Source organism: Balearica regulorum, chromosome 3, assembly GCF_011004875.1.
Source record: "Balearica regulorum gibbericeps isolate bBalReg1 chromosome 3, bBalReg1.pri, whole genome shotgun sequence".
Lineage (NCBI taxonomy): Eukaryota > Metazoa > Chordata > Aves > Gruiformes > Gruidae > Balearica > Balearica regulorum.
In genome coordinates this window covers 67990190-68006258 of record NC_046186.1, presented here as the reverse complement: position 1 = coordinate 68006258, position 16069 = coordinate 67990190, and the positions used below count along the sequence as shown (strand labels likewise).

General features: G+C 39.7%; 1 protein-coding gene across 2 annotated transcripts in view; it reads left to right on the top strand.

Moving 5' to 3' along the window:
* The window catches only part of SNX9 (sorting nexin 9), a 65131-nt gene that overhangs the window by 31078 nt on the left and 17984 nt on the right, over positions 1-16069 (top strand). The window contains exons 5-11 of one of the 2 annotated variants that reach the window (XM_075748334.1): positions 5891-6074; positions 6841-6991; positions 8454-8538; positions 10494-10619; positions 10925-11042; positions 13767-13897; positions 15318-15421. In XM_075748334.1, the coding sequence (XP_075604449.1) occupies positions 5891-6074; positions 6841-6991; positions 8454-8538; positions 10494-10619; positions 10925-11042; positions 13767-13897; positions 15318-15421 (899 nt within the window). Of the gene's footprint in view, positions 1-5890; positions 6075-6837; positions 6992-8453; positions 8539-10493; positions 10620-10924; positions 11043-13766; positions 13898-15317; positions 15422-16069 lie in introns of both variants that reach the window. The other variant, XM_075748333.1, reaches the window with a different exon arrangement.

Here is a 16069-nt window from a genome sequence, read left to right as displayed (position 1 = left end):
GCTATCTTGAGCTTTTTTTTTTTTTTTTTTCTCATGGGTGTACCACTGGAATGCAAAGGCTGGGGCAGCAAGTTGTTAAACTGTACTACTGTGATCGCTCCTCACCTATGAGCTGTACCCATGCCCTCAGGCAAAATCTGGCTAATGAAACAGTCAGTTTTCCACAATTTGCAGTGTTTGCCTGCTCTTTTTCTTTTAACTTTCTTTCCATTTGACCTCTTTTGTGAGGTAGCCTTACGATCTCATAGTTTGGTATTGACTATATAAAGAATATTTTAACTTGCTGATGGTGACGCTCTTGTCAGTCCTCCTATGAGTATTTCTGCTTGCTTGCACACTTGCAGTGACATGCATGTGTTGCACGATCCCCTTCACCACAGCAGGGGGCTTACTGCGTTATATAGTTTCTGATGTAATTTTTGTTGTTGTTGTTCACTGAGAACTTCTTATTTTAAGGGGGAATCATTGGCATTTGTCATTGAAAGTGGTAAGCTGAAAAGCATAAGCCAGTAATACTCGCCAACTCCTCCATAAAAAAAGATGACAAGGGAACTCCCCGTCCTCTGTTCCCAAACAAAAATACAGAGTACTTTTCCCAAAAATGAAGGATAAAGCCTTGTTTAATCTCTTTAGCCTGATCCTGGGATGTCTAGAGAACATAAGAGAGGAACAGGGAGTCTTTCTTCCGTTTCTGGCATTGCTGTGACTGCTACTTGGAAAACTCCCTGAAATTTCTCATCTGTCTTTCAAGAAGAAATCATCAGGGATTGAAATCAGCTCAAGAGAAGACAAGGATATAAAGAGGTGACTTGATTGTCATTTACATATGCAGGTGTGGGTAACAAAAACAGAAGCCTGACAGAGCTCCATTGAATAAATCTATATAGGATTTTTAGTGGCTGAAAATTTAAACTAACTTTAATTTAAAAGAAGTAAATAATTTCCTTTTAGGCAGTGAGGGTGGCAATAGACGTGTTTGGTGGTTTTTTTTCCCCTCATCTCATCACTGAGTATTCTTTGCTCAAGTCTAAATTATATGCCTTTCTAAAAGAGCATTCTCTATTTCAAATGTGGCTTTTTGTGAGCTGAATCAGCAGTTAATTGATGGAAATCCTGTGCCTGCACTGTGCAGAAGCAATGCAGCCTCTAGTCCACTTTGGCTGTGAATAACCTCACAGATAAGGAAGTAGGATTGGAAGTGGGAAAAGTACAAAAAACCTAACTGCTCTGTTTTTCATGGTAGTAACTCAGTTCTTCCACTGGTGACTTGGGGTTTTTTCCTGCTGAAAGCAAGGAGCATCCAGTGGGCGCACCTTGGCTGTATGTGGTTGGTGAGCTGGCAAAGCCCAGCTCCTTTGCTTTATGAAGGGGGCAGTGGGGCTGGGAGTGGAGGTGCTGAGTGGTTTCCTCTGGAAGGGAGCAAGGTAACAGAAGCAGCTGAAGAACAAATGGGTTCCTTGGACAGCATTTCTACTGTTTCCTTGTCAGCTGCTTCTGAGGGTTCTCTCTCCTGTTGCTTTCATGTATTTATCCATAGGTACATCCTAATATGAGTCCATAAAGCTGATTATCCCTTAAAGTCTAGCCCATCTCCACTCTTGCTTTTCCTAGAAGATTTCTTTAAGGAGAAAACATGTTTTAATTGTACAATAGAAAAGAGGGCCTTGCTTCAGGAGTGAAAGAAGTGTCCAGGACCACAATGCTAAGGGAATGATTTACCAGGAAGAAAGCTTGGGCATAAAATATCATGGGCATGGCAGCTATTTCAGTATCTGCTAACGTGCACGCTTGCTCTGTGGCAAATACAGCACAGTGAATGCAATTCTGGGATTGCTGCCGAGTAGGCTTTTAGCCCTTCACATTTCTTCCTGGAGGAGAAAAGCTTGATTTTTAGGGTGACTGTCAATATTCACTTAGGGGGTTTTATGTATCTATTCAGAGGCTGTTATCCAAAGAACTTGAGTTTAGTGTAGTGTCTGGGTATGCCTAAGGCTTTGTCTCTGTGCTGGTAACTAAGGCAGCTGTAAAACTGGAGAGGTGTGTTCGTTCCTGTGAGCTATTCAGCTGAGCCACCATGAGTTTTCTTGTATTTTTGCCCATTCCTCTGTGCTGTCTGTCTCAACCTCTCTTCAGGAGTGTAATGCTTCTCATTGCAGTGTTGGCTGACATGGACTTCCCTTGATCTGATCAGACTTACCTTCTCTACTCCCTGCTTCAGCAGGGCTTCTGTCTCTGAGTAGATTTCAAGGTGTGTTTCTTATCATTGGAGGTCATCATTTTTGATGGCACAGTTACCTAGATCTTTTTAGGTACTCAACTTAGTTTTAGCATCTGAACATCATGTTTGGTTTGGCTTTTGTCCCTCAGGAGTGTAATGGATTTATTTGTCCATCAGGAGCATCCATTAATATGAGGAAGGAGTCTGCCAGGAGCAACTTAGTTGACCAAGAGATCAAAAGAAGATTTTTAGCCAGGGCAGAGAGATGCCTCAGTGACTTATCTTAGCTTTACTGTCTATAACTTTAGATTCTCCAGAAAATAGCAAAGATGTCACTTCTTCCTATTCAATTCATGATTCATTTGGTGAAGATACTGACATTCCACTCCCAAGCTGAGGATTTTCCTGTTGTGGTAGAATTTTTTTCTCATTCAGCTATAATTAGATCTTTAAAAATGTACTAGGCTTCTACCCTCCCCCCCAGCTCTCCACCAGTAATGATCTGTTTCTATAGTGAGTTTGAATCTGCCCTTAATGGAAGACTCTTAAAATATTTAGTAATGTGTTCCCTCTGTTGTCTGTTCCCCAAATAGCCTTTTTGTGGTGGTTTTTCTCCTAGAACAGTAGGAGCAAGCAAGTCCATAATAGTCTACAAAAGGGAAAAACAGCTGCCTTTAAGGAGTTTATTCTTGAATTTAATCTCAGCGTACTTGTTTGATGTTACCTTGAGGAGCAAAGAGATGTGATGCTTCATTTGAAGGTTGATTAGTTTCTTAATTATGCATGGTGTGGTATTTCGTTCTATGCATTTGCATTTGAGATTGCTTGCATACTTGGATGTTAGGTGTGCTGTATCAAGTTGTATCGACTAAATAACAGCTTCTTGCAAGGACTCTTCATCTTTGTTGTACTGACTAAAGAGAGATCAGATGATTATCAGTTTCAATTATGGAACACTAACAGTATGGAACATGCAATTTTATCACTTACAAAATACTTGCTGGCTTAATTAGGGTTTATTCAACCAGAGCTAAGCCACACAAATGGCTTCTCAAATGGAATTTGTCAGCTGCTGAGATCCACAAAACTGCTGACTGGAGCTGAGACTACCCTTTTAATAAGTGCTGTGTCTTTACTTGGTCCTCCACGGTGCTATGGGACCTTGAGGATGACAGGCCTGAGTCCTCCACATTTACTGATTTTTGGCTGTTAGTTAGAAGTGCCCACAGTGTTTGTGTTAAGTAGGCAAATGTTTGACGGAAGATGAAAGGAGACCTGTAAATGCTCTTTGAGATGTGTTGTCTATACATGCATTCCTAATTGATCTCTTAACTCCTTCCCAGCGTCTCAGAAAGTGGACGCTTTGGCTCAAAGAAGCTGAGTGGGTATAGCATATCCTACCCCTTTTATGGCCTGTGGGCAATTCACCTAGGGGCAAGAGTTTACCCCAGAGCTTTCTTGGACACTTCAGAAGTAAAATTTTCTGATTTGAATAGTGCTTCCGTATAGGTACATAGAGATAAAATATCTGAGATGGCAGTTTAAGTAATCCATTTCCCCTTGCTGTACAGCATTTAGCGTATATCGGCAACTGTCTGCAAGTTTGGTGATGATCGCTCTTGACAATCCATTCTTGAGTAGTGTACCCAGTGTTAATATTACTGCCTCCTGCTTGTTTTGCAGCAGACTTCAAGGTTTCTTTACCACCCACTCATATACCAGATTTCACATGAACTACAGAGAAGAGGAAAACTTTACTCAGCTTTCTGGCAATCATCCCACTTCAGGGCTTTCATTTGCCAGTGATCAGCACAACATATATTGCAGAAGTATATGCAAATGAATATTATGCAAACTATTCTTTTCTAGGTGGTCTGAGTTATGTTAGGAGCAGGCATGCTTTCCCATGTGGTTGGGCCCCAGCATCTGTTTTCCTTTAGCAAATATGATAAGCTCTGACTGATGGCATGTATGTTTTCTTCTCTTTACATAAACTCGTATCAGGTGAACATCATAGAAAGAACAGGCTGCTACCTCATAAGCTACCAGCAACTTCTTTGTAATTGCTGAGAGTAGCACTGTGTATCAGCTACCCAAGAATTAGGTAGACCTCAATGATATCGCTCCCTTAGGGAGTCCTGTTCTTGGATCAGTTTCTTCCTCAAAATAAATCCCCCAAACTATCAATATAGAAGCTGTCCACATAATCTCTCTGTGCCATCAGTCCCTAGAGACTCACTGACTCTTCTGAATGATGACTTCCCCCTAGCTTGGGGACTTGGCCTTAATTTCCAGATCCTGGAGATTCTGTACCTAAGGAGCAGATGTTATGATATCAATAGTATAGGTCCAAAGCATTTTAAAGTCTTAAAGGTTTTATAGGGTCTGTTAAATCTCAGATGACTTTCTTTTAGGAAAAACTAAAGTGAGAGCGCTCATTCCTAGGTATGGAATGCAACATTTTTACAGAGAATAATTTGGCTTTTAGTGAAAGCTTTATTAAATTTTCTGTACTGGCAAATGTTCTAAGATTCATGTAAATGTTATAGTCTAATAGCAATTAATTTCTATTAGGCATACCTTCTTTGATATGCTGCTTCATGATAAAAATAATACGCTGGCTTCCGTAGGTTTTGAGACTTCCTTTTACAAAATTCTGTTTCTCCCTCTGCTGAACAAGACAAGCTTTGTAGGTTTTGTTTGCTTTACTTCCCCTTTTCCTCCTTCCTCCTCCTATACTTCATGTGTGTGAGTTTTGATTTTTGGGTTTGTTTTTTTTTCTTTCTGCCAGCTAGTCTCTGCACTAAGTGTCTGGAGTAGACCGAACTTAAGTAGTCAATGCTTTTTCAAAGTGTAGTGTTAAATCAAGGAGCTGAGCAGCATGCTAAGCTATTAATCCAACTTACTGACAGGTGAACTTGACAAATTGCTGCAGTAGTTAGACATGTCTGCTCTGCACTCTCACTGAGGTTTCCACCTCCACCACAGCACCAGCAGAAGGGTACATGTGATTACCTTTGCCAGAAGCTTATGCTGAGAGAGTAGGTCTACAGGGAAATGTCAGACTGTTCCCTATCAGATGTCTATTTCCTTCCCTCATCTTCAGTGTGAATGAATTAAGATCTGAAAAGGAAGCTGAGCAGGTTGCTGGCCAAACTCTGTCACACCAATAGTGGTGGTGAGCAATTTATGATTTGCTTTTAGTAAGATCATTAATTTGATTTTGATAAAAATAAACATTTGGAAAAACCTAATCCTTGACTTTTGAGTTGCTGTTTTAAATGCGCTAATTAGTCCGTGGCTTTATGTAATTAATAGTTCATATGCACCATACTTACAGTGGTGGTGTAAAATAATTACCATGGGTAAGAGTGCTTCTTAACCCTGTTGGAACAAATAGTTTAATTTCCCTGAGGAGATGTATCATTCTGATTAGTATGCATTGGTGTCACATTGCTGCAAAGCTGATCAGTTCTTCCAGGTGCTTACTGCATTTGAGCTGCGTAGCTGGGAAGGAAAGATTTGGCAGCTGCTCCTAAATCAAACAAGTGCAGTGCTGAATGCAAACTTATAGCTTATCAGGAAGAGATCAAAGACTTCAAGAAGAAAGTACGTGGTCATTGCTTATTTCTTAAGCAATTTTTTCTTTCCTTTTTTCTTTATATGATGTAGGCAAACAATGCCAGTGATCCTTGGTCCAGTTGGAACGTTGGGAAGTCTGGGAACTGGGATAATGGAAATGCTGTCGACAGCTGGGCGACGAAACCTGAAAGTGCAGCTGGCCAGAGAAACAGTGCTTCAAATAATTGGGAGACAGCAGCTGCATTTGGTCATCCACAGGCATATCAAGGACCAGGTGTGCTAATAATGCTCTTATTTTTTAATACGTTAGAGTAGGTGGACTGTAGAGGTAAGAATTGCTTAATCTTTCATAACTATAGAACATGGCTTATTTAAAAAACAAAACCAGCTTCCTGATAGCACATTGCCATGTGAGTAGACTGGACACTTAAGTAACAGGATGTTTTAAATAATTTTTTAAAAAAATCAGATCCACTATAACAGACACTTCAAACTTGTATGGAAATCTGGCAAGCCAAAGTCTTATGCATAACGTGATCTATTGTTAGGCATGTCGTGCAGATTGCATAACTTGGAACTGAAACACCCTTGAACTTGTGCCCTCAGGCCTGTGAAGAAGTAGTCTCTTAAATTCTTAATTTTAAGAAGTGGCTAGTCTTTCAGAAGGCTTCTCTACCTGTTTGTTGCAAAGACCTAAATTAAGAGAACTCGTAACTGGGGAATGCTAACATGGAGTCTGTGAATATGGAGCACTATTGAATTCATCTTAACACACCACAATATCTTCTTTTTTTCTATTCTTTTCCCTCTCCCTCAGTGGATTTCTAGTGTAGTGTTTTGCAGGTTGTATTTCGTGGGGATGGTGGTAATTGAGGAGGAATCATAAAATGGAAGGCTGAACCAGAGAAGAACTAGCTCTTAAATATATTTACCTTGTTGATTACTTGTGTATGAGTGCTGAGGTAGCTGCTTCTGCTTTTAAAGGAAAATATTTAACTTCTCTTTTCCCTCCCTCCCTGCCCCCTTCTGTACTTCAGCAGCTGCTGATGATGATGATTGGGATGATGACTGGGATGACCCAAAATCAACCTCACCATCTTACCTTGGTTACAAGGAGACTGAGGCATCAGAGGCTGGGGGGGTCCAGCGTGGAAATTCTCGTGCAGCTGCTATGAAGTTACCACTTAACAAGTAATGGAAAATGCAGGGCAAATGTGTATATATTGAAGACAATTGGAATTTGTCAAGATGTGTAAATGTGTGACCATTCAACCTGCTTGAAATATGCAATGTAAATTTTATAGTTTGGGGATAAAAGTGGAGATGGATTTGTAGCTCAGTGTTCTCCCTGTGTGATCAGAGAACACAGATCCACAAAAGCTTGAAAGTACATGACAAAGCTGTCTAATTTTTGGAGGTGTTATACAGGCAAATGACACTTTTTTGCAAGGCCTGAACTTCTGGATCTACTGGTCTTTAAAATTTAACTGTCTTTAACACTATGTGTGCTTAGTGAAAATGATAGGTACTGGATGGCTTGTCCATACAGCAGCACTGATCAGACATGCTGCCTCAGAGTTCATGAGTAATTTTGAGTTGCTAGGAGTGGAGAAAAGTTCTGCTCTTCTCTGTCTGCATCATCCAGGTTGATTCTTGAGCCACAGAAAGCTTGATTGTTTTTTTGGGGGGAAGGGATTTAGATAAAAATCTTGTAATAGCATGAAGCTTTGCCAGGGTTATACTGGCATTATTTTATGTTACAACTTAATGTTTGCTTATTCTAAAACTACTGTTACTCTGAGAAGCTACTGTGTGGTAATCTTTAAGTGGATGAAAGCACAGTGGAAAAGGATTGTAGAATAATTGTCTCCTTGGGTAGGTAACAAAAACTAACAACTGGTCATGTAGAGGCAGTTGATTTTGTTCATCAGTGGAGGCTTTGTCCAGTTTTGCAATCATATTTTTGCATCATTGTGGCATCTACTTGTTGCACGCCTATTTAGTGTAACCAGCTTATGTAAACATATCTTAAATAAGAGCGTTATTTGTCTGAAGTAAATCCCACTTTACTCCTCACGTTTCTGCAAGCAGACAGTAGGTTGGCGATCCTTGAAGGGCTAAGTATCTTCCTAATTAGAAAGAGAACCAGATTCTTTTTGCACAGACTTTAAGGACATTACAGTGATTTTTGTGTGGTTTTTTTCGTATTGGTAGATAAATCATGTGACTCATGTTTTAGAAGAACTTGATAAATCCGCAGTTTGGTATTCTTTCAGATGATTGAATTCTCATCATCTGAAACAGCAGAACAGTGTGCATGGGCGTATGTGTGTGCATTTCCAGAGGGGGTGGGCTGCAGTCGAGTGGCAGATGTTACTTGTGTCCTCCTGTTATGTTTGCTCTGATGGGCTGCAGAGCACAAATAGCTATTTTACCTTGGAAGAAGGGGCCTTTATTACAGAAGTAAAAGCTGGAGGTGAATAGCTAAAACTTCTCTGCTTTTCCAGGACAAATTGTTGGTTGCTTAAGTAATCTACATCAATTCTTTTCTATACTTGAGAAATACTAAGGGTTTTTTCCTGTAGCGGCATATGCAGAATTACCTGCCAAAGGAAGGAAAATATGGAATAAACTTGTTTTGGTTTTTTGTTAGATTTCCTGGATTTGCAAAACCTGGGATGGAACAGTATCTGTTGGCAAAGCAGCTAGCAAAACCCAAAGAGAAAATTCCCATAATTGTAAGTTGGGGACATGTGTGTAGTTTTTGTGTGTGTTGGTGGTGTGGTTTGTTTTGGGGTTGGGGTTTTTTGTTTTGGTTTTTTTGTGGGGTTTTTTTAATCTTCCCCACCCTTCCCTTTTTTCCAACTTAACTTTTAGCCTCAAGGTTGCTGTATGTATTTGGGTCAGAAGAACATATAATTAGAAATAGAACTGTCATACTAAAATGGTGTACCACTTAAGTATTTCAAAATTGTGGTACACTACATTTTGGAGTCATGTAGAGTCATAGAATGGTTTGGGTTGGAAGGGACCTTAAAGACCATCTAGTTCTAACCCTCCACTAGACCAGGTTGCCCAAAGCCCCATCCAGCCTGGCCTTGAACACTGCCAGGGAGGGGGCATCCACTACCTCTCTGGGCAACCTGTTCCAGTGCCTCACCACCCTCACAGTAAAGAATTTTTTCCTAATATCTAATCTAAATCTACCCTCCTTCAGCTTAAAGCCATTACCCCTTGTCCTGTCACTACGTGCCAGTGTAAAAAGTCCCTCTCCAGAATTTTTGTAGGCCGCCTTCAGGTACTGGAAGGCTGCTATAAGGTGTCCCCAGGGCCTTCTCTTCTCCAGTCTGAACAAGCCCAGCTCTCTCAGCCTGTCCTCATAGGAGAGGTGTTCTAGCCCTCTGATCATCTTCACGGTCCTCCTCTGGACTTGCTCCAACAGGTCCGTGTCCTCTTTATGTTGGAGGCCCCAGGGCTGGGTGCAGTACTGCAGGTGGGGTCTCACGAGAGCGGAGTAGAGGGGCAGAATCACCTCCCTCACCCTGCTGGTCATGCTTCTTTGATGTAGCCCAGGATACGGTTGGCTTTCTGGACTGAAGTGCATGTTGCTGGGTCATGTTGAGCTTATCATTAACCCCCCAAGTCCTTCTCCTCAGGGCTGCTCTCAATCCATTCTGCGCCCAGCCTGTAGTTGTGCTTGGGATTGCCTTGACCCACGTGCAGGACCTTGCATTTGGCCTTGTTGAACTTCATGCGGTTTGCACAGGTCCACCTCTGAAGCCTGTCAGGGTCCCTCTGGATGGCATCCCTTCCCTCCAGCGTGTCGATCACACCACACAGCTTGGTGTTGTCAGCAAACTTGTTGAGGGTGCACTCGATCCCACTGTTTGTGTCACTGACAAAGATGTTAAACAGTGCCAGTCCTAATACTGACCCCTGAGGGGTGCCACTTGTCACTGATCTCCACTTGGACATCGAGCCATTGACCACAAGTCCTGATATCATTATATTATATTATATTATTGAGGTGTTTTTCAGGGTCAAGTCTTAAGTCTTCCTTTCTTCTAAGTGTGCTGGTTTGGGTGTGTTTTTTCTTTTCAGTACTTGTGGGGTTTTTTTCCCTCATACTGGACCTGCACTGCCTGTGACCATGAAAACAAGCCTTTTTGGGACTGGGAGGCAAAGCAAATGCATTACACTATTAGTTCTCTAGAGAGTTATCTAATGCATAGGAGCTATACTCCTAAAGGTTTGCAATATTCAGTCATGATAGTCAGGTCATCTTCTGACCTAAAAAATAAACTCTTCTAGATATATGCTGTTCTAGTGAAATGTGGTTGAAATAGCAATCCCTAGAATTCACCACTCCTTTACTATTTGTGAAAAAATTGTAAAATACAGAATAAGATAAACACAACAGTGGCCAGTCATCTGTGGTTGGGAGAAATCCCTCCGTTTCCTGACTTCTAAGCTTTCGCTGAAATCAATAGAATCTTTCAAGTGGAGAGAGAAAGTATTTCTCCTTTGTAGCTGGTACAACGTGATGTATTTAAGTACAGATAATAAATATATTACTATATAAAATATATATAGAAATATATAAACAATATATTAAAAATTATTATATTTATTATTTTATTTATTATTATAGTTAAATACAGGTAATAAAGATAAAATTTGCAATTTCTTACAGATTGGTGATTATGGCCCAATGTGGGTTTATCCTACCTCTACATTTGACTGTGTGGTGGCAGATCCCAAAAAAGGTTCTAAAATGTATGGTCTCAAGAGCTACATTGAATATCAGCTGACCTGCACTGTAAGTGTATTTGAAACAGGATCTTCTCTCTTGAAGTATGGGTCATTTGTACATATAAATAATACAGTTTGTGTGATTTGGTAACAGGGCTTAAGAGTAAGTGACACTTACTCTTAGTTGTCACGCTGTTTTTTCCCCAAAGAGTTACTTTATTCTAGCATTTCAATTTCTTCTGTAATTACAGATTCAAGGCTCTAAATCATAAATTTTATTTACATTCTACGTGTTTACTATCCTGGTCACGCTTGTTTCATGTCAGTATCTGTGGATGCCTGTCAAAATTTAGAGTTGTGTTTCTCTTGCAGAACACTAATCGGTCTGTCAACCACAGATATAAGCACTTTGACTGGTTGTATGAGCGTCTCCTCGTTAAATTTGGATTAGCCATTCCAATCCCGTCACTTCCAGACAAGCAAGTAACAGGTAATTATTCCCAGTTGTCAATTCATGGGACAGGAAATAACAAGATCACTTTTTTACAGGGTTCAGTTATTTCTTACTGTTTGTTTTTTCCCATTATTTTTAAAGAAGGCATAAAAAAACCCCAATCTTTCACCATTCAAAACTTATGATGAGTTCTAATGGCCTACTGATAATAAAATATGATCATTAAAAACATCATTTCAGAACTCAGATTTACCTAGTCCAGTGACTTTTTTTTAAAAAAAATAATTAAAACCAGATCCCACCCTAGTTACTACAGAAGAGAATACTTATTATTGGAGAGAAGAGATAACTAATTATGTTCCATATTTGCTGATTTTATGGAGAAATGGTTTTTGAGGGGGCTTTTTGTGTGTGAGGGTGCTTCTTCTGCATTTGAATGTAAATGTGTTACAGGAGCTTTGAAGCAAAGCTCCTGGAAGAAATGGAGCGTGCCCTGACAAACTGGGTTTTTTTGCTCACAAGTAAAATGTTGCAGCTGTTTCTCCTGTTGCCTGATTTCACACTTGATTTAGAAAGCATCTTTCATTTGTATAACATTCTGCTCTGGTTTTATGTCAGTTCAGTTTGACTGAACTCTGTGAAGCTTGTGAAAGTCTTTTGTTCCAACTTCAGGAAAAGTGGGATTGTATCCTGTAAATGCTCGTGAGTTCAGTCTTTGCAATTGAATATGGTAATGCCTGTGCATTTTCAATAGTCTCTGGCTTCCTTCCTACGAAGGTGTGCTAGAGCGCATGTGAAGAAAAGAATGGACCCCTGTATAGGAGGAAAATGCATTATTTTTTTCCTGTTTCCACTTGTGTGTTTTCTGGTAAGATTTTTACACAGCCTTTAAGACAACCAGCCAAAACCAAACATACAAAAGCCGGCATGTTGCCAACAACGTGGCTGTGGGCATCACTTGAAAATGCAGCAGCTCTACTCTTTTTGAAGAAAGCTGAGCATTGATGCAGATGCTGGGATAAATGCCGAGGAAACTGAAAAGTGAGGAAGCGACTTCCTCCCCTCCTCTTAGTCTCATGCTTAGAATTCACCAGTATTTTTGCTTAAACATGTGCATGTGGACTAAAAGGAAACCAGAAGACCTGATGGGATCTCTGCATTTTATTGTAACTGTATTTTAAAAGACTCAAGAGTTTGGCATCAGAGTTAAACCTTGCCTGTGGATTTCAGTCTTCCGGAGTCTGTGGGAGAGGATAACTTGTCCCATGCGGGGGGGAGGAAGGCGAGGGGGAGCAAGGCATGCCTCTTTTCCTTTCTTTTTTGAAACGTTAAGGGAAACTCTGAAAAAAAAAGTGTTTATTTTTCATTGTGTTTAGGAGTCATCTTTCTGAAGACTGTCTAAAAAAGTATTTCTGTCCATTAGTCTTGGCAAAGCAAGACTCTTTACAAATAGACTGACTTTGCTCAGGATCATGATTTTGCTGATGGTGATATGCCTAATGACCAGCACATGGCTTCCAAATGTTACCGTTTCTGTTGCCTTGCATTTCTTATGCTGGCAGGAGCACTACGGAGATTTCAGTATAGATTAAAGGTGGAACAAGGTATTACTGCAGGTTAGATAATGTCTTTTCCATAGTAGTTGATTTCTCCCCCACCCCCAGCTAATTTGCAGGAAATACACCCATACCCATTTTTCACTGGTTGTGTTCTTTACCTGCTAGTCTTGCTAGCTTCCACATATGCAACTTAAAAAAGAACAAAAAATAAACCAAACCAAAAAAACCCCCACAAAAAACCTCAACCTTGTGGAACTGCTGCCATAGTAACTATGCAGTAGAATTATATTGAAAGAGTACATGCGTTCAAGGTTTGTCATCTGCGCTGCTATAGTAATTAGACTTGGGTGCTGGAGGAACCTCATTCCTTTCAAATACATCCTATTCACTGTATGCTTTAAAAGTCTGACGTTGTACATTTTTTTTAATTGGAAAAGATTCTCTCAAGAAGATAGAGCTTGTGCTGAAACGAAAAGGTTCTTATAAATACACAGTGATGATGCACTACTGGTTAAAAAAAAAATAAAATTGATTATTTAATAGTTTGTGTTAAAATCTAACTACCAAAAAAATCAGTTACAGAGTCTTATATGTATGTATTCTGATTGGTTTATATGTGTGATTTATTGAGATTTTTTGAGATTTTTCCCAACACATTCATTTACCTATACAGAAATATGTTTGTAGGAGGTACCGCTTTTTTTAAATCTGCTATTCATATCTGAGCAGTGCAATTTCAAATGCCTTGTTAGCTAGGACATGACAACTTGGAAAGTAAGTAGTTCCTTTTTCTCCAGCGTCTTTGAGCTTTACATTGATCAAGGATTTACCAGGCTGTATCAGGAAAATGTCTGCATTCCAAGCCTGTGCCTAACTTCTCTCTTGGGTCAATTGAATACCTAAATTTTTCATCTAAAAGTTTATTTATTTTTTTTTAAAATTATTTGAATTGTGCGTGGGTATTATGGTTTTTTTAATATTTCATGACTGTCTTTAAAAGGAGGAGTATTCTTAGTCAGTAACCAATATACTGTAATTTAAGGTTCTTCTAATTTGTCAGCGTAATGTTTCCTTCTTGTAAGTTGAGTCATTAAATAATTAATAACTCACCAGATGAATTTCAGCTTCTGTTTAATTAAAATAAAAACAAGGTGGGGGTACTAGAGTAGAAACGTAACAAGTACTGTTCAACATATAACAGGGCGCTTTGAAGAAGAATTTATCAAAATGCGTATGGAGAGACTGCAAGCATGGATGACAAGAATGTGCCGCCATCCTGTTGTTTCAGAAAGCGAAGTTTTTCAGCAGTTTCTCAATTTCCGAGATGAGAAGGTAGGAAATAAACTTCACACGCAGACTGAGATTGAGGAATTGCTCCCTGCCGTCATCGCCCTTTGAACCAAGAGCTCAGCTGTGTAGCCTTCTCATTTGTCTGCCCCCCTGTGGGCAGTGGTGATGAGCTGAAAACTGTTGGGTTTGCTGACTTAACAGCTGATTGGTCAAAATGAGGCATAAAGTTGCTTATGCGTTGGAATGGTATACAACATTTCAGAGATGTGCTCTTTAAAGTAGCTTTGCCAGTCTTTTAAGGAAAGTTTGTGTCCTCCAGCAGAATAGGAACATACATAACAGCTCTTCTGGCTGTTGCCCTGCTCTGTCTCTGTTGGACTTACTAATTACTGTGGTCCAAAGCTTTTGCTTTGCTAACAGAAGCTGCTTTGTAGCAGATCTCGGATGTGTCTGATCCTGCATTATATTTAAGAACACTCCCACCCCCACACTCCCCTCCCTCCAACAGTTTTCACTGGAATGGGTTGTAATAGCATTATGCCGCAGTCTTACCTGGTATAACCAGCCCGTCTTTATTCTCTGCTTCCCCCCGCCCCAGCATTTTCTTATGCTTTTTATAGAGGTTTTAATAGCTTTTACCTTCCGTAAATAATGTTTTCTTTGTGACTGAGCTCCAGCTCTGTTACTAATTTGGGTGTCTACTGATGAGGAAGTAAACAGGAAAACTGCTGCTTTCTCTTCAAAACAGTCATACTTCTAAATACACAGACTTTGCTCAAAAAGTAAATGACCCTTGGAGGTTTTTAACACCAGACTGCATAAAGCCCTGAGTACCTAAGGTCACAGCTGCTCCTTTTTGAGTAGGAGCTTGGACTACAAACCTCCTGAGGTCACTTCCACAGAATTATTCTGTGATCCTGTTAAGTAAAGGCGTAATAACATACTGAGTAGCAGTCCTAGCAAAGTGCTATTTGGATGGCCAGTGGAGAGTTGTGTAATTGTGCTACCTAGTCAGCAGTTTTTGGTATCTAACTTATGGACAGATATAAACAGAACAGATGTTGCAATACATGTGGAATTTTTAACTTTTTTATCTGTACTCACTAAGAACTTAGTATGGCAATTGCATAATAGTCTCATGATCATCTTAAGTAGCTCCTGATACCAGCACTATTAAAATATGCAGATGCAGCTAAATAAAATTTCTCTTACGCTGTATTTCAGTAATATACAGGAAGGGTCTGTTTACCCCAGAATCTAGAAAACAAAGGGCACGAGGAGAAGGGAGGGAAATTCTAAGAAGCCTTGGCCCCACTGAAACTTTCAAATAAAAGGTTTTACTGTGTGGGTGGGCTGCTGGTTAACTGCATTTCATTCACGGCTTAAGTACATGCCCTTAAAGATGGATGAACTATGGTGGTCAAATTTTGTGTCTTTTTCTTTTTTTTTTCCTTTCCTTAAGGAGTGGAAAACTGGAAAGCGGAAGGCAGAAAAAGATGAAACTGTAGGAGTCCTGATATTTTCTACAATGGAACCAGAAGCTCCCGACTTGGATATGGTGGAAATGTAAGGTGCTTTCTTTTTGCATGGACATTATGCGTCTAGATATACAAGAGATACTGAGCTAATATAAAACTAAAATAGTGCGCACGTGTATTAATGAATTTGAAGAGGGACTCATCAAGGAAGAGGTGAAAAATTGTTTGAATATGAGATTTTCATATCAACCCCTCTAAAACTTAGTGGAACATCATGTGATGTCTCTTTGACTTCAGTGGCTGAATACTGATCAGAAAAGGATTTATGCAAAACTAGTTGATGAGATAGAGCGCTGGCAGATCCTATGGAGTCACGTTTTTGTATTACTATGGGAGTATATTTTGATCTTCAGTTGTGAACAGCTCCAAAGTGTGCTAGACTTGCCAAGTAGCTTAGGGTAACTGTAGATGGACCATCAAGGAAAACAACGTTTCTGTAAAATACTTGTATGTAATGCACACACAGTATCATTCTAATATCTGGAATTTGTGGAAAGCTATTAAAAATGAAAAGTGATTTACATGATCCAACTTCATTTTAAATGGGTTACTACATTTTTTGGGTATCCTTCTGGAAGTGCAAATGGAAACATTTATTTTATATATGTATATGTTATATATACATATGCTTTTTTATATATAGTTCTCTTGGTGGTAGACCTTTGGGTTGAAAGAC